General features: G+C 42.9%; 1 protein-coding gene across 2 annotated transcripts in view; it reads left to right on the top strand.

Moving 5' to 3' along the window:
* unc5cb (unc-5 netrin receptor Cb) overlaps positions 1-19037 on the top strand; it is a 111962-nt gene that overhangs the window by 66859 nt on the left and 26066 nt on the right. For both annotated transcript variants that reach the window (XM_086134294.1, XM_086134293.1), the window contains exons 3-5: positions 6132-6275; positions 9714-9817; positions 17242-17422. In XM_086134294.1, coding sequence (XP_085990420.1) covers positions 6132-6275; positions 9714-9817; positions 17242-17422 — 429 coding nt within the window. The remainder of the gene's footprint in view (positions 1-6131; positions 6276-9713; positions 9818-17241; positions 17423-19037) is intronic.

Below are 19037 nucleotides of genomic sequence, written 5' to 3'. Positions count from 1 at the left end.
TCAGGGACATTTGCGTCCCCAGGACATGTACAACTGTGCGATAATATTAACTTGAAAAAATAAAATAAAAAATATATACATGTATATTTTGTCTCTTGATGATATCTGTCGACCAGCCAGAATAACGTAAATGTAGATTTGTGTACAAATTGAAATGCATTCCATTCCATACAAAATACTACTGAAGTTACCGCCTCTCATGGAAAACTGCGATGATGTAGCTGGCAGAAATGGAATCTTCTCCTTTCTGCGCCCACTTTCATGTCGGGCAATCACTCATGATGTTCTGAAAACAAGGACAAGACGGAGAGTCATACAAAAGCATTTTTATGGACCATGTATACAAGCCATAAAGGCATCCTTATTCAGATGCGTCACATCACCAAGATCTTTCAATACAAACAATTTGACCTTGAATGAGACTGTTTAAAATGAGGAGGGCGGGGGTGGGGGGGAGTTATGAAATGTGTTCTTGACATTCCGCAGATGTGAGAAACCTTTGAAATGCGGTGCCGCAGACTCATTGATCAAGTGAGCGAGCCACCAGGTCAAGAATACAACAGAAGGTTCAATGTCAGAGCAGGAGGATGAACAGACCAGACCAAGATCATAAAATGGCGTTTATCAAACAAAAACTTAATTCCCCCCAAAAATTATGGATCTAATCCAAAGGAAAAAAACCTAGACCACATGCCTCCAAAGGGCTCATCATTGAATACAATCAAATAATTGTATAACTTTGTTATTGCGAATATATTCAATGAGCGCCATTCCTCTTTTGATAAAATAGAGCCTTCGCAACATCTGACAGCAAGACTTAAATATGAGGAAAAAAAGTGCTGAGCTTGTCTTCAGCTCTGTTACATCTGTTAAATCCTTCAAAGGAACTCTGCTCCAATTCAAGAATTCGATAAAAAAAAATGGCGGTCAGAATATAGAACATGTTTCAAAGAGCTACTTTTTCCTCTCAAAGTAGTACGGGTGCAGGAATCTGTGAAACACAAAAGCTGAGGAGGATAAGGGTGTCTTCCATGTACTCTATTGTAAAGGAATTTAATCAGTCAGAACGCTAACAAATGTCAGCAGCAGGTGAGCAGAGCTTTTGTGTATTTACTGTCCACAAGAAAAGACTACTTTTATCCAATGTAAGACTGAGGGCAGCAGGAAAACGGAGCACTGCAGCCAAGTGGAGATTCAGGAGGATCAAACTGCTGCGTCACACGTCTATTGGAACACACGGGAACAAACGCAACTATGAGATGAAAAGTTAAGACTCCATGGTAGAAAGACAACTTTATCTGAGATGAGACTGAGGGTATCAAGAAAACGGAGCACCACGGCCAAGTGGAGACTGCGGAATGTCAAATTACGGGATCAACCAGCAGTTCGAACACACACACTAGCAAACATACCTCAGAGATGAGAAGACGAGCCTCCACGGCAACAAGGCAACTTTATCCGAGATGAGACTGAGGACCGCAAGAAAACAAAACAGCCAAGTGGAGACTGTGGAGTGGACAATAATAGTACAACATGACCACATAAGCATAACACAGCCTGACAATCGTGTCATGAGATGAGCCGGTGCTGTTGGCTCCCTACATCAAAGACGCTCCGAAATAATGCAGCCGCAGCCAAACGTGTCTTTGGAGAGCAAGTGACCAGACAGAATGCGCTCAACTTAGTGGACGCCAGTGGGCAAAGTCACCATACATCATGTCTGATCCAAGCTAGTAATTGTCTTCTTTTCTGCCTGTCAGCGACTCTCGACAGTCTTAACATTGCCTGTGATTTAAAATGCAATTACACGACGGAGTGTTTGTGACCCGTGTTTGAGCGGGTTACCATGGCGAAGAGTGTGAAGTTGTTGGGTTTTTTTTTTTTTTTTTTTTTGCTCGGGGAGTTGGAATAATAGGACTTACTTGTTGTTTGTTAAGCAATTAGTGTCGAGGCTGCTATTTTTTATTTATTTTATTTTTTTTAGGGGGGAGGGGGGTGCTTGTGAGTGAATAAAGCGGCCGACGTTGGCTTCGGAGAGCCTTTAAAAGCACGGAAAGCAAAAAGTCACCTGCAAAGCAAAATCAAATGACAATCCTACCAAATTATTTTTCAAAGATCTTTTCGCGATGCGTGATGCAATAAATAAAACGACGAGCTGAGTTATTCTCAAGGACCCGGAATTCACCGAAATATAACAGGAAGTCAGCCATTGTGGTTTTACTGGGCTTGTACTTTGTATCCAAGATGGACGGGTTACATTTTGGCCTTACGCCATCTAATGTGAGCGTAGCATGACATAAAAGTTGAATGACTTTGAGGATTCGCCATGAAAAAGAAAATTATTAAAAAAGAGATGCAAGCAACTTGAAGTTAGCTAGTATCTCGAATCGATCAAATATGGGCAGCAGACTGAGCGAAATTACCAGATGAGGTCAGCAGGCTTATTTTAGAGCCCGGGCTCTTCTGCTCGACTGATCCTTGTGATACCTTGAAAGTAAAGCACGCCAAGAAGCTTTTTCATGTGAGCTTCGTAAGGCCCGTGAAGTCGCAAATGACTCCCCTGATGTTTGCGTGGAGCTTGTCGTTATCGGCGACGATCAAATGACATTCTAAATTGAATCGTTGAATCACCGCTCGAGTGCTCCCGCTGACTCATATGAGTCCACGCGTGCTTCTGCCAAACGTCATTGTGTAGCGTGTCATCGTCATTGGTGGGACGTGTCTAAATACAAGAACTTGGTTGCTGTGCTTAAGTAGATTTCTATAGATTTTGGATGTACTCAATTATGTAATTTTTCTGACGACTTTCCTTTTATTCCTTCAGTTTGAAAAGAGAACCCCCCCCCCCCCCCAGCAAAAATCGACTTGAGTTTTTGCCAATTTATTTTAGGGAGGGGAAGGTTTGTGTGTCATGATGTTTGTCATCTATTGAAAAATAATAAGCTACAGTAGTTACTTTTTTCAACCAGCAAATGCTATTTTATATAATGTTAGCATAATAGCATCATTTTCCAAGGAATATATCTAGGGGGGTGGAGGGGATACAAAAAAATATTTGCTAAATATTTTTGCTAAAAAATATAGATATTTTTTGTTTGTGTTTCTGTGTAGATTCTCATTCATCCAAGTGATGGTAACATGCCTGTTTTTTTGTTGTTTCCAGACAACGTCCAACAATGTTTTATTTTGCTTTAATCCGTAATCATAGCTGATCTTACACAAATCAGATCGGCAGATATTTTACATTTTTCTGCAACGTCAGTGATCGGTTGCAGATGGATCAACGACGCCAATGGTGCTCAAAATAGTCTCCTTCACTCCAGTGATGCTCTGCCACCATTGTGAATAATCCGAGGTTTTTCGGTATATACTGTACATACAGTCAGAATTAAAAAAAAAAAAATATATATATATATATATATATATTTTGGCAATATTTTTTAAATAAGAGTAATCGATCACCAAAATTTAAGGAAATCGGCACGAACCCTAGACCTATGTTTTGGCCCATTTGCCCCCTCTGTTATCCTTCCACACAAGTTTCTTATCCAAAACACTCGGAGCACTCACGTCTGCTCCTCTGCGTACTCGCCATAAATTTTACATGAGCAGTAAGCTGCACGGGATGCGACTGTAAGAACCGAACAAGGCGTGTGTGTGAAGGCACTGAACCCGAACTAAAATGGCATGTTCATTTTTAAAAGCAGACTCTTTCTTTGCCCCCCCACCCCCAAGTCAGAAAATCAAGACGCACAAAGAAAACCGCACGTAGATCCCCGGATATAAAACGGTCACAGCTCAACTCAAATGGTCCGTAATTATTTTTTATCCCCACTCCATAATTATTTTTTATCCCCGCTCCTGCACGTTTGGAGTCTCGCATTGTCCCACACTGATTTGCTCACGCATCATGTTGTGTTCGGAATGAGATTTACGGCAGAGATTAGCATTCTGATTGAGCGAACCATTTAGTCACATCATGATATCACGTCAACACGGGTTCCCTTAGGTGTGCTAAACATGACAGATCACGGGGAACAAGTATCTCGCTCGCATAACAAGTCCCAACTTATTGATGGGAATTAAAAATGGGCGCAACAAATCTCGCGAAGCAGTTGGCAACGCTCGCCCTCGGGCCGCAGATGTGTGCGAATACAGCTGCTGGAAAAGCGACGGACCTCCGTGTTGAGGATCGTTTTCAAGGAGCGCTTTAAGTAAATCCGAGCGTTCTCGTGAGACTGGCTGAATTCTGGGCGGCAAAAGTTAAGCGGCGTTTTACGATATGGATTGTTTTCCAGCAAGATGAGCATTACTGCACCTGCGAGTGACTCACGGTGCATATCGCTAAAAACATTCGGAGGAAAAAATAAATAAATCTTTCCCTAAAATAAAACACCCCACTCTACTTTTTGTTTTATTCAAGTCATTGTTTTTAATATGGTGTTTTCCACCCATACATCCATTTTCTGATCCACTATTCTCCAGCCAATCGCAGGCCGCACATAGACGAACGACCATCCGCACTCACACTCACATCTCGGGACAATTTAGAGTGTTTCATGAACCTGCCATGTATACTTTTGGAATGCGGGAGGAAACCAGAGTACCCGGAGAAAACCCACGCAGGCCCGAGGAGAACATGCAAACTCCACACAGGGAGGCCCGAGCCGGAATCGAACCCTACACCTCTGCGCTGTGAGGCGGACGTGCTAACCAGTCACCGTGATGCCCTCGGCCTGCATCATTACAATATAATTTATAGTTTAATTCCATTTTATTGCGTAGTTAGTAAGTCTTAAGGCGTGGTCCTGTGGAGGGGAAAAAAAACATGTCAAAAGAGCAAATTGATGTATTTGTGAACAATAAATGGACACGAGTGAGCCAAAAATGGGAAGAGTTGCCTGGTGTGGTTTTGTGACGCTGATGATAGGGTCCGACTTGGGAATCCAAACAACATCAGCGTCTGCATCCTAAATGGTGGCTTGTATTGGCACAGGCTGGTAATGCTGCCGTAATGGAGCGTGGGCAAATGTTCTCTGAAGTTGGACCAAAAAAAAAAAAAAGGCCCATTTGCTTTCTACTGGGCCTTCATTTCAATGCTTCGCATTAACGGTAATGCTGATGAGGTACCCGTGCGTGACGCTTCCAGGAATCTTACATCAACCTGACTCTTTTGACTCATTTAAACCAAACAACTCGGTTTAGAGCAGGGGATGGCAAAGTGTGTGCTTCGGCCCATTGAGCAATATCAAGAAAAATGCTCATATTTGTGATAGTCATTGAGTCCCTTGTTTCCCTAAAATTGGTCAATTAAATCATATTTTTAATTCAAGATACATAATTGGTCAATTGATTCATTGCAAATTGAAAAAAAATTCCATGAACATTTAACCATTTTAGTTACTTTATAAAAATTGGTGAATTCTGATATCATTAAAATGTATTATTTTAATATTGAAATAAATCTTTGTAACCACTTTCTTGATCCAGTGTTGTATTTTTTTTATTGTAAGGGAATTATGTTGAAGTGATACGCCTTTATTCTTTAATTACGGTAATTATAAATAAAATTCAAATGAATTATCGCATAATTGAAATAAACTACAGTGATATACATATCATGCATGTGCTTATTCATTTCTTAAAATTACAATCATCATTTTTTCCAGTTGAAACTTGTAGGCGGGGCATGAATTGCTCACTTGTCCCATTTCCTGGTAATATTGCTTGAAATTCTTCTAAACAAGAACAAATAAAGGTCTCCGCCCACCATTTCGGTGCCCACAGATGCCGGGTAATCAGCTCTGTGGGGTATGGCAGCATTTTGTCTTGTGCATAGGATTTATTGGTTTGAGGCCTGGCACCCAGATGAGCACTAATCAGTGGGGTTAGCAAACAGGATTGTCTTGGCTGTAACGCTCCCAATCCGCCCCCATGAGACCCCAAGGCTCAACGTCGTGCCTTTGGAATCAGAGTCGATGCGCACACACAAACACACACACAGCATATACACACAAAGTAGATGTCCGTTTACAAAGATGGAAATGGAGGTACTGTATTACGTTGGAATCACCATTTGTTGATTTTCTCCAATACTCCGGTAAACATCTTGCATCCGTCCGTCCTCGCAGGGCTGGTGGTGAGAGAAGCCAGCATCGAGATCACTCGCCAGCAGGTGGAGGAGCTCTTTGGACCCGAGGACTTCTGGTGCCAGTGTGTGGCCTGGAGCTCGGCAGGGACCACCAAGAGCCGCAAAGCCCACGTCCGCATCGCTTGTGAGTACTCTCGGCTCCCCTTTGTCTCGTTTTTCGTCCCGCTTCTTTATATTCCAGCATCTGGAAGATACGCAGGGGCCCCGATACAGTGCCGTTGGGCCAGCGTTAATGTCAGATGATGCTGCCTCCGGAGGAAATGTTTTGTAATCAAGTTGAGCACATGTGCGAACCAAGTGTCCCTTTGAACAGAATGTTACTTTCCTTGTGTACAATAGAGCATAAACAGCGAACTGCACCATATATACACAGAAAAGAGGCCACGCCGTATGTTTACACTCGTGTTTTCGCCATTGATGGTCTTGATTTGTTCTCTCCACCCACTCAGAAGCATCGCAAAATAGTTTCCAACACGACAAGAGACCAAGTTTGCGCCTGTTTGGGCTTTTTCTTGAACTCCTTCAAAAACAACCTGCCAGTCAAAGCGTGATAAAAGCCCATCAGAGTTGACAGTTCTAGTTCTAGTTGCAGCATCAAGGCGATCGCGTCGCAACATAAAGCGCGTCACGTAACACAACGGCGCGCATTGTTGTCATCATTGCACCTGAAGGGACGGATCGGTGCACTTTCAACTCCTGTCGTAAGCAGCGTTCACTCTATATGCTTTACGATTGACCCAGTTGTCATCAGTGTCTTCCCGGTTCGCTTGTTCAACGTCCGGCTCGCGTTGTCATATCAGTGTTCAAATATCCTTTCCCGAAAGTAAAGCTGTGACGATCAAATCATTTTAGAATCAATTATCCTTTTGGCTTTTCCACGGAGTCATTAAAAGGAATTTTCAAAATATAAAATACAATATTTTTTGTACATATTTGCCCACAATAATCACATCATTTAGACTCACGCTAGACCCTGCTTACCGATATTCGCACATAGCAAGCTATGCTATGCTAAGCTAAGCTAACTTTGTTGCCGTTGTCACAAATTAGTTCCCATTTCCAACTTTTCTACGACTGCCATAAAGTAGCGACCAACCGGCAATGATCCGGTCACAACAGGTGACGGTATCGCGTTATGATCCCGTGCATGTATAAAAATGGCTGGGTTGGTGCCATCTGGCATCGGGTTTACTAATCGTGCCAAACCATTGATCCATCCATTCTCTGTACCGCAACTTTCCACCAAATGAGGGCGCTAAGTAGACTTTGAAAAGGTCAGAAGTAGTTTGACTAAGTTAGCTCCTGTACGATGGTGTTTCATGTCACCTGGGTCTGTCCAGGGGTGGGGTTGCCTTTGGGAAGTTTGGGAGAATATATTTTCCCGAACGGCCGGTGTATATCCGGGCCGGGCCTGGGCACCACGTACGCCACAATAAACAGCTTGAAACATTTTATAAGTTGGGCACTCATATCTCAAGGCACTCCTGTATTTCTTAGTTAACCTAGTTTGGGTTTTGCGCCACCTTGTGCGATTGAAGCACTTAAACGTATTCATTGGGGTTGCGCGATGTGCTAGGAGTGTACGACTCCTATAAATCGATGTAAAGAGAGGGAGGCATATACGAGCTGGACTCTCCACTCCATTATATTCCGACCAAAGTGCTACATCGCGAGTTGATGCAAAGAGAAAGTAGGTCACGTCGACTGACTTGGCTCGAATTCGGCTATCGCTTGGACCGAAAGCGGACTGGCAGCAGCTCTGTGCCGCGCGTTTACTCCCTGCCTACACTCTACTGCTGTTTCCACCGCTGTTATTCCAGATCCATGCCTGTCGGTCCCCCACTGAGCCGTCCCCTGCTGCTCCGCCTCCTATAATCACCCATGATGAGCAGCCTGCCAGCGCTAACCTATCCCTCAAATCACAACGGACCCCCTCTTCCCCTCCCATTAGCTCCCACTGAATGGATTAGCTCCTCGACTGGGCTCACTCCCCGCATGGGCATCTTTTCACAGCCAGACTCGATCCCGTCAGTATAATGGGAAAAATTGGCTTGTTTTGCTCTCCTTCTCCCACTATGTGAACATATACACTTAAATGAGATTGCGAGTCACGGTTGGCGCGGGCGAGGTGTCGTGCTGGAGAAGTGCCTTTTTCGACGCACAAAATTAAAAGTGTTTTTAATGTGCGCGCGTTCGCTGGAGGACAAAACAAATGCACAAAGTCCTTGGGATAGCCCGCCCCCATTCGAAGAGATTACTTACAAGAGAGCCGCAACGAGTGCGTTTTCACACGGCGCAGATGAAACAAAATGAATCAAATCGATGCCTTTGAAAAGAGAACAAATTGATTGTGTGGAATTGTTTGTGTTTTATGACCAAAACAAAACGTTTCACGGTTCCCCAGAGTATCGCCGAATTGCTCGGAGAGGACGAAAAACATTAGAAACACCCAAAAATGGTCCCTATGGGACCATATGGGGTAATGACTGAGCCAGTCCAACAGCTTTTTCGTGGCTCACTCGAATGTTGTGCGAGAGCAAATAACAAAGATGCCGCATTCCAAATAACCTCTTTTGTATGCGACTCATTCGGATGATGGTAAATCTGCCGTCAGCAATTAGCGGGAACTCTTACCCACGTTTCATTGTGAACGCAGAAAATTATAGGCAAACATTGGACACGACTGCGGCCATATTAGATGGCGAAGGCAAATAAGCTTGGCGATTTAGCGACACATATCTGTCAAGTATAATCGCCTCTAACTGCGGGGTTTTTTGAGCAAATTCAGTCATTCTTTCATGTGCCACTAGAGGCAGCCCAAACACCGCTAGTGGTATTTGTACCACACACTCATTGGTTTAGAGGACTTTGGTCTATTATTGATTTTTGCTCATGCTTTCAGCAGTTGACATTTTTTTTTTCTATTTGTATCGCTGGTTACTCGGATGATGGAAACAGCCCAATAAATATGACCTCATATTGCAGTTTTTATTTTTCTGAAGTGTATCACGTTGCAGCGAAACACTTGATCTTCCCTCTTCCCCTGTCATATTTCAACTCACAGAAGCAGATGGCAGAAAACCAACTTTTCACTTAAAATCACAAAACGCTATTGATGCAAATTTTTGGATTCACCTTTTTTCCTCACTCTTATTTCCTCTTTTCACGCCCACGCATCTACTTACCTTTCTCGCCCTTTCTTTTTCTCCCCGTTCCTCTCCGTTAGCCACAGTATAGTTTTAAATACGCACCGTCAGTCAGACGATCCCTTCAGATTTCATAGCAGACTTTTATGGAAATGACTGTCACGTCAACCGTTTTAGCAGTTCTTTTACTTTTACATTTGTATATCATTGTATTCCACAATTACTATTTGAATGCGCATATCATAGTTTAAAAACGGTTCGTAAAGATTGAATATAAATATATTCCACTAATACAACGGAACTGTATTGACACAGTGTACCACTAGAGCGAGCCCACCGACCAATCTATACTCCTGGTGAAGAAGTTACTAATGCATTCCAAATATTAATATAAAATGTAATTTTCTTCATTGTAGACCTGCGCAAGACTTTTGACCAAGAACCGCTCGGGAAGGAAGTGTCACTGGAACAGGAAGTGTTGCTTCAATGCCGCCCACCCGAAGGCATCCCGATGGCTGAGGTAAGCTATGAGTGAAAACATTAATGTTAGCGGGTGACTTTTTAAAAAAAATGTTTGCTCTCTTCTGTCTGCATGTATGGAAGTTCTTTTTCCATTGACTCTTTCTGGGCAATTTCATCTGTTTGGCTAACACAGCTAATAAAATTTGAGAAGGGTGGGGGTGAAGAACGAGAGAAGAATTTGAGAATCAAACCAGCTGTGTCCCCCCTGTGTTACTTCCTCCCAGTCAAGAGGACAACATTATAAACGTGCATTTGAAAAGGCTCACTTGAGATTGCAGGACCATAAATACAGGATGAAAGACTAGATTGATGTGGGGCGGTCGGGGGGGGGGCGCTCTGGCGAATGTGTGCGCGCGTTTGTGTTTTGTGGTTGGGGGGGGTGTCGGAATGAACCCTGTCAAGGCTTGTGATTGACCTGGAAACTGCGAGTTAACCGAGTGGAACTGCACAACATTTATCCGCACTCAAAGTGCTGACAGGCTAAATGGCCCCAAAGTTTCAGGCACTACTCAACAGACTGTCCTTAAACAATCCATACAAGCTCGAGTTGCCTGCAGCAGCCATAAAGTGTCTGCGGCGTCTTCCAAGTTCTTCCCGTCAGCTGCGGATTTGCTTGGTGCGGCGATTAAGGGCACAGCGGGGTGCTACGCTAACTCAAAATGGATGACAATGATTGGTCAGCAAAGAAGATGGATTCGTAGTCGTCTTCATTTTTCAGTCTTTGAAGAAGAAATCCATCCATTTATTGTGTCTTGTCTTCTTTTGGGTCACCAGGGAGCTGGAGACGATCCCAATTGACTTTTGGTGAGAGGCTAATGGCGTTTGGCATTACTGTATATGGTGTTAGCTTTAAGCTAGCAGACTTTCATTGAATGAAATCCTGCGGCTTGGTTGAAGATTTTTGTGCTTGAATATATATTGCAAGTAAAGCAGTTCGGCGCCGGCATATTCACATTTTTTGGTGATTTTTTTTTTTTTTTTGTGCATTGCCAGTCAGGTTTGGCATATACAGAAGCATGCTATCAGATTCTTTAATTACTCCCTCTTACCTCATGCTTGAAAAAGACAAAGATTCCATTGCATCATGTATTTTTCCACCCCTGAACTCAAACACAGCTGGACACAAGAGAACATTGTTGTGAGCGGAGGGAAAAAAAAAAACAGATGTGCAGCATCTTAGGTTTCATCTGGATCTAGAGAAATACGTTACAGACGCTGCGATGGAAAGATCTGTCATATTTCACCATCCGACGAAGGAAAACATGGCACGGGGAAGATGAGACGTCTAGAGCTGGTGTGGTTGCTTGGCTGGCTGCACGGCCGACTGCGGTTTAAAACACTCGATACAATTTTCTTATTAAATTGTGCTGACTACATGCGATTGACTTTGTTGGACAGTCAAGCGACAGACTCGCAATCATGGGGAGTCCAAGAAATCAGTTCTTCTTGCAAGATGAAGTCAGGCTTTTTGACTTTGCGAACTACTAAAGCGCATTGGACTCAGCTTTGCCCGAATTAAGTCTTTTCCTCGGAACTAAAACTTTTTCACCGAAAGGGTTCTGACACTTTTTAACACAGAACGATGAAAGCTGAGAAGTCTTTTGCGGTACTCAGACCCAAAGCGAGTTGAGGATTTCTGTCCAACCAACTTGGCCCAATGGACAAACTGCGACCCCTGGTGGTTTTTGGGGGGAGGAATATTTCAAAGTGACACATTTAATGTACTGTACTATTCTTGTATTGAACCACATGGCAGGATTTTCAAGGAAAGAATCAATTGGCCAGATTGCTAAATACAGCGGTATGCCTCAAAGTAATTGGAGCAAGACTCATCCTGAAACTGGCACCCCACTGGGTTTGACCTCAGATCCACATCACCATCTTTGAACCGGACTCCAGGGATGACTATTACTGTTGAACGGTACGGAGGAGGAGGAAGAAGAGTGCGGGTGATTTGGCCGAAGACTGTTGTGTGCTCTTTCTCTGTATTGTGGCACTTAGATGGTCCAAAGATGAAGATGCAGACCCAGCGCGCCACGCAGAACCTTTCCTTGGAGATCCTCGGCGAGACTCTTTCATTCTTATGATCCTCCTGGCGAGAAGCCCTCAAATCCTTTCATACGCGATAATGCGATGCGGCCTCATAAAACAGAATCTGCTCGGTGGCAGAATGAATTTTTTTTGTTCCTTTTCTTGCAGTGCGTCCGCGGTCTCCTCACTTCAGAGCCGAAAGAAAGACCAGGGTTCAGAGGTGAATGCGGCGCTCGGAGCTGCCAATGCGCCTTCGTTTCTATGGGAGTCGGACGTTAATTCAAGCATCTCCTCAGTCAGCCGGGGTCCTGCAGCGTTATTATGGGGTAGCTAGCCATTGATGCGCCGCAGGGGTGGTGGGTTGGGTAAAGGGGGGCCCTGCTGCCATGAGTAGGTCTATTGGAGAAGAAAGGGAATTTGTCAACCAAGAACAAAGTCTCTCTACAGTCGCGTGAATTAAAACTGATGCCCAGGACATACCGGTGACTAAATGCATTCACACAGACTTTTAGGCTCAATGGAACAAAAATCCCTACTATAGGAGGGTGGGGGGTCTGAAATCACCTATGAGGAACTCAGTCCACCAGAGAATGTATTTATTACACCAGGGAATCTTAAGCTTTCTGGGTCTAGGTACTCCTGTCAGGTGAAAATTGTTCCAGAGGACCCTGTTGTAATCCTAATTCACAACCAAATGCATGCCAAAAAGCCATGAGATTTCTCTTTAAACCTAAATAGTCACTCAAATATGCAAAAAAGGAACTTTAGCCAATTCTTTTGAATTGGTTGCTAGCTGCCGCGCACTGCTTGCACTAATAACGGCGCCGCAAGGCTTCGGACTTGTGTCGTCTCTTCCCAAATAAGACTTGTTGCAGAACTGACGAGGCCTGCTAGGGTGAGAGGCGGAACGGCTTCTCAGGCAACCAGAACAGTGCAGTTGCAATCGATTCAACACACCGAGAAGTGCGGATCGGCCCCGGATTACGATCATATCCTCGGTTGTTGTATTTAACGATTAAAATCACATTGTGAGTGTGGACGTAGCCTTTCGTGCAGTCACCGTGGCTGTAATGCTCGACAGAGGTCGAGGGTTGAGCTTGCATTCAACCATGTTGTGCTTACCACGCCAGTTTCACTTGATAGCTGAAGTATGTTCCCGAAGCGACGTCTTCTTCTCCTCAAAGCGTCGATTGCCACGACTGCCAAGAAGAGCTTGTAAAAGGTGACGTGCGTGTGTGTGTGTGTTCATTCAAGTGACCCCAGGAGAGCAGGGGTGTCAGGAGGCCACTTGCAAGCCTCCCTGGCAGTCGAGATTGACCTGCAGGCGCTCACTTGTCAATCACGCCCAGCGTTGTTGGCAAATCGCTGTGGTTGACTCTTCAAATCATGACTCTGCCTTTAGAAACATGTTTGGAACAGAAGGAGGCAACGGCGCTGCTTAAAGCAAGCAAATTATTGTTTACGTTTCCAAATATAGCGGAGAAAAATCCTTCTTTTTCTCCCAGCAATCTGGAACTGTTGGGAAGGTGAATTGCTCTGAGCCAGGTGGTTGCCTTTTTTTTTTTCTTTTGATTCAACATGAAAATGAGGTTTTAATGAGCGAATTCACTTTTTTTTTTTTTTAAGCCAAACACTTTCATAATCAGCCCAAAATGTGTTAGAGGGTGATGTTGAACTTGAGTCGGTGTACTTATTTATATCTACGCCGCTCCACGAATGACATCCACGCTTTAATGTGACTCTTCAAGCCAGCCCCACAGAAAAAAAAAAAAAAAAAAAAAAAAAGCAGTTGTGCATTTGTATTGCACATTAGCATGAATTGTACAAATCTCACCAAGTGTATTAACACAAGGTAACAAATCGATTTTGGCTAATTGAATATACACTACCGTCGCTAATTAGAACGTACAGTAATGCCAACGTCAAGTTATTAAGAACAGACGCAGCCAACTCCACTTTCAATCACGTTATTGAACCAATGCTCAGAAAAGAAACACATCATGAGAACATTTATACACGACGTGCCGATTGCCATAAAGTCACGGCAAGCCGTTCAAGACACAAACTAGCATTTGCTGACACCCACGTCACTCACTGTCACATTGCAAGGAGTTGGTGGACCCCAAAAAGCAGTCACGAGAGAGCAGCAGGTTGTACTTGATGAATTGTATTAAAACAGAGAAAACTAAATCCTAAACAAAGTCCAAAGTATCAAACAAAACACATGACTGAAGTTAAAACTTAATAATCAAGTCAAGTCCACAATGACCAAAACCTGACTGAAACAACAGGACAGTAGCATACAAACAATGACTCGACCATGAGTTGTCGGCCGGGAGTCCTTTTATAGCCACTAATTACCTAACGACCAACAGGTGTGCAGCTGCAGGGAAAAGCCCCACAGTGCCACCTGTTGGTCACAAACCGAAACACGACACTCACCAAGCCAGGCCCCGTCTTTTAAAGCCACACAAAGTACCTCATGCACAATATTAAGGTTAATAATGTAAAATCAATCAAATAAGATGTAGAATATTCCATTCTAAAAATACATTTGAAGCGTTATCTTCTACAGAAATCCCCATCGCAAAAAAAAAAAAAGGATGACTAAAAATCATATTCTCGTGGGGAGGAAAACAACTTTTAGAAACCTCCAAAACTCTCTTGCCATCTCTCCTTCTGTGTTAAAATTTTCACAGCTTGACATTTCCATACTTGTCACACAGGCAGATGCGGCACATATGTTCTCGTTACCTTGCCGTGAACAATTGAATAATTAGCTTGTAATTTTTTTTTTTAAGCGGCATGTCCTCCAGGTGTGTCATTTAAGGCCCTCGGAGCAGATTTATCGGCACGACTCGCTGTACAGCACATTGTGCTCCGTGTTCTACTTCTGAAAGGTCTCTGATGAGTAATGAATGGCTTTGTCTTATGCAGGCTCTTCACAAGTGAGCCAAGATACGAATTGTATTATTTTATTTATAGTCCTTGTCTTCACAGTTATATTTTCATGAAATGCTTTGCTACAGAACATATAGATCAAACTCGGCCTTCACAGTCCAGCTACTTTTTTTTAAAATTAACATTACTGCAAAGCAAACTTGTGTGACAGCCTTGATCTCAAGTTCTCGCCGCTAACCTTCGACTGGATCGTTCTTTTCAAGCACTCAGTACATGCCTTTGGATTTGCTTATATAGGGCCCGATTTACATTGGATGATAAATTCACATCTTTGTTTGACTCGTCGTCTCTGTGACTTGCCGACATGTGGCAGTTTTCACCCCGGTTAATGACCAAAAATGTTGCAATTACTTTTTCCGGAATTTCCACTGCCAATCAGGAGCTAATGTGTGTGTGCGTGTGTGTGTGTGGGGGGGGGGGGGGCTGAAAAAAAAGTTGTGCGAGTTGTGGGGAAATGTGATGTCTACTCAGGCTTACCTTTTCATCTCTACTTTTATTAATGAGTCCTAATTATAGTCGGCTGAGAAAAATGTGAGGACTGCAGCGTTGCTCACTTTCACTTTCTCTCTTTCTTGCTCGACCACTGCCTGTCCCTCAACCCCCCCCCCCCAGACCACCCGACCCTCCCCCACACCCCCAACAGCACCACATCTACACTGAAAAGCTCTTTTGTTCAATTTTTAATTACCCGCCCGTATCAAAGTGCTCTTGACATCCGAACGCGTCGCGTCTGCAGAGGCCGTCGCTGTGATTGGTGCAAAGAAAAATTGGACAAGAAGCAGTTTTTTTTTTTTTGGAACTCGCTGTCGGTCTCGTTTTGGAAAGCACTGCTCCTCGTCCTCCTTTATTTGTGGCAATCATAACGTTATTGTTAGTAATCACACTTTGTTCTCGCTTAACAATGAGACACAAAAGACGAATAATGACAGAATCTTTGCCAATTTAATGGTGCTCTTTGGATGTGTTTACATAGCAGGGCCAAATGCCAAAATCCGATTTGATGCCTGTACGATGGTAGCTTGAGATTCGAATGACCAATTTGGCAAATTTTAAATAATTTCTCAAAAATGAGGATTCAAGTTATGTCACGCTCCCGGTTGACATTTGCTGTCAAACTAAACATAAAACAAAAATTCATTTTCTCCAAAACAACCACATATTGTCACCATCACATATTAATGACCAATTTCTTATATATACAGTATATACAGTATATTACACATATTCTTTATCCTCTGCAAAGAATGACTCATATTATTACTCCAGCTTACTGAGGCAATTTAGGAACTCGCTTGGGATGTTCTGCCGGCGCTGACTTCCAACCAACTTTGTGTCACAATCAGTTAATCGTCTGCTTTGGGAGACGTCTAACAATGCTGTATTTTTCTCACAACAATGGCCACAGTGTTGTACCTTGGCAGGAATTGCATTGAGCCCTGCACTTCATTTCATCTTTACATAAACATCCTGCTTATCTCGACCTGCCCCGATTGTCGTCTTATCTCACATACGGCGGTTTGGGGGATGAGGGGCTCCGTGCCGTCGTGGGACGCGACAATGAGCAGGAAGTCGGCGTGCCGGGTCCCCTCATGGCTTGACTGCACTCTTTGAAGATGAGGAAATATTTGGAATCAAAGTGTCTGCCAGGTTCCTTTCTAAATCATCCACCAAAGAAAAGGTTATTTTTGTGATTTAACCCCCCCCAAAAAAAGATCCCAAATGTTCCTCGCTTCTACCGGAGGAGTTCAACATCCGCATCCTTTTAGAGAAATAGTGAGAAAAGGTTAAAAAGCTCCTCAGACTCACTTGTGGGCCCTTATAAAAGACGCATGTTGTTCTTGCGAGGGTAATAACAAAAATCTTTATCTTGCAAAGGGATCACACGCTCAAGTCGCAGATAGCCAGCAGACCAAACGCCAGATAAATGACATTTTCTAGTTTGGGAGTTTTTTTTGAGGGTTTTTTTGTTTGTTTGTTTTTAATTGCTTTTTTTGTTTATCTTGTTTGAAAATGCTTGGTTTTACTTTAGGTTGATTCGTTTTAAGATTTGTTTTAGTTTTTTTTATACATGGAGTTTTTGTGGAGTGCAAAGGTCACTTATTATAGTCCATTAAACTACAATTCTCAAACAACTGACCTTCCTTTCTTCTCTTGCCACAGATATACAGCAACACAGAAATCAATACAAAATCATTTTTATTCATGAAAGTCTCAGATCAAAAGAAAACATTTAAATTTCTAAAATGTATTTTTCATTTTAAAAGTCTGTGAGTGCTTTTGTATTTTTTTTTCATACTATTTATCCAAATTGTATTCATTGCAGAGTCTTCAATCTACGAAAGGAGACTTGAAAATTGGCTGATAGTTTTGGGTTGCGCTGCCTGTCTGCGCTCCGCTAAAGGAACGTTTCTTCTTCTTTCTCGGTCTTAGGTGGAGTGGCTGAAAAACGAGGAGGTGATCGACCCTGCCGATGACAGGAACTTCTACATCACCATCGACCACAATCTGATCATCAAACAGGCGCGCCTCTCTGACACGGCCAACTACACGTGCGTGGCCAAGAACATCGTGGCCAAGCGACGCAGTACCACTGCCACGGTCATCGTCTACGGTGCGCCGCTCTTTTATTTATATGCTCTCAGAAATATTGGCCTCACGAGGGTGGAAACAAAATAATTTTTCTGGTAAAGTGATTGCGCATTCAGGTCGCGGTAAGATGACTAACCTTTCGCATCTCAGGCCGAAGAAACGCCCCACAACTCACTAATGTGCATGCTAACACACCTTGTTCACGATGGCGTATCGCCAAAAACGAAATGTTTCTAGTTTGTTGTTATATTTTGGGGAATTAGAGCGAACTTGTTTGCCAACCATTGGGCTCAACATCTCGGCAAAGATTCCCTGTCACCGACGCAGGGGAAAGCACTTTTAATGTCAGCTTATCCTTGACAGGTAAAGTGCTGTAATGTCACTATGGCTGTGCGTCTCCAAAATGGGATGCAGTATACACATATGTGGAATTGTGTCATGTGTAAAAGCGCTGCAAAGATGGGAAGAGTTGAAGGGAATTTTGTATTCGTGTCAAAATATGTCCCAAAAATAAATAGCTTGCAACGTTTTAGGTCAATGGGAAGTACAACAGTCACCACAAAAGGAGTATTAGGGTGAGGAAAAACAAATGCTTCCACAAAAATGAAGTTCAATGACAAGAAGAAAAAACGGTAATATTATGCAAATATATTGTTGTCGCATTATGAGGTCAGGGTATTATTTGTCAAAAGTAAAGGAATAATAGCAAAACAAACAACAACAAAAACAACACCACCAACAACAACAAATTGAGCCTGACTGTTTTTTTTCAATTACCATTAACGCATTGCAACGGAAGACAAAGACAATGCCTTTCAAAAATCCCCCTCAACAATTCAGAAAAAAAATGATTTTTGCCAATTTTTATGTCGTAAAGTCGAACAAATACCAAAGTATTGTAAAATAGCGTCTGCCTATAATTTTTTTGCCGTAAGTGTTAAGTGAACAAAATAATAACTTAATTTGTTCATGATTTATATTTTTTAAGTACGGATGGTAACAAAGCGCTCTATAGAACAGTTAACAGAAAATAATTTTTAAAAAATGGTAATGTTACAAAACTCATAAGACATATAGACAGTCATGCAATCATAACCAGATGTAAAATGTCAGCGGGGGGATGCCGGCCACGGTAGCTTTGTTGTCGCTGCGCACTGGATCTTTGCGGCTGACAAAGACGGATGAGAGAGGAAAGAGAAGCATGAAGAGAAATCGGTGACTGGAAACTAGCTGCTATCTGACCGTCATGTACTATCCGGCTGCGTGACAAAGTGATGGCCTGAGTGTGGGAGGTAGAAAATAAAATAAAATAAAAGTTGTACACTTTGTTGACACACTCTTACCTATGTACAGAATACAGCGGTGCCGCATTTCCTTACTGAAATGAATGGAGATGCCTGCCCACAACAAATAAGTTAATACATAGATTGAAAACGGTCACCACTCCTCAGTAAGAAGGAGTACTAGTCATTGTTTTTGAAGAGGATAAAGAAAACATGCCAGAGTATTGCTACCTGGATATCGTCTGCCTGTTTGTCTATTTTGTTCAGATATCCACATAGCACACTTCACATCCGTAAATCTTCAAGGATGTCCGCGTATATGCCTTTCTGTGATTCTTTCAGTCGCTCCGTGCC

Source organism: Hippocampus guttulatus, chromosome 17, assembly GCF_054856545.1.
Source record: "Hippocampus guttulatus isolate MCC_2025c chromosome 17, RoL_Hgut_1.0, whole genome shotgun sequence".
NCBI classification, from domain to species: domain Eukaryota; kingdom Metazoa; phylum Chordata; class Actinopteri; order Syngnathiformes; family Syngnathidae; genus Hippocampus; species Hippocampus guttulatus.
This window is presented reverse-complemented; position numbering and strand designations above follow the sequence as displayed.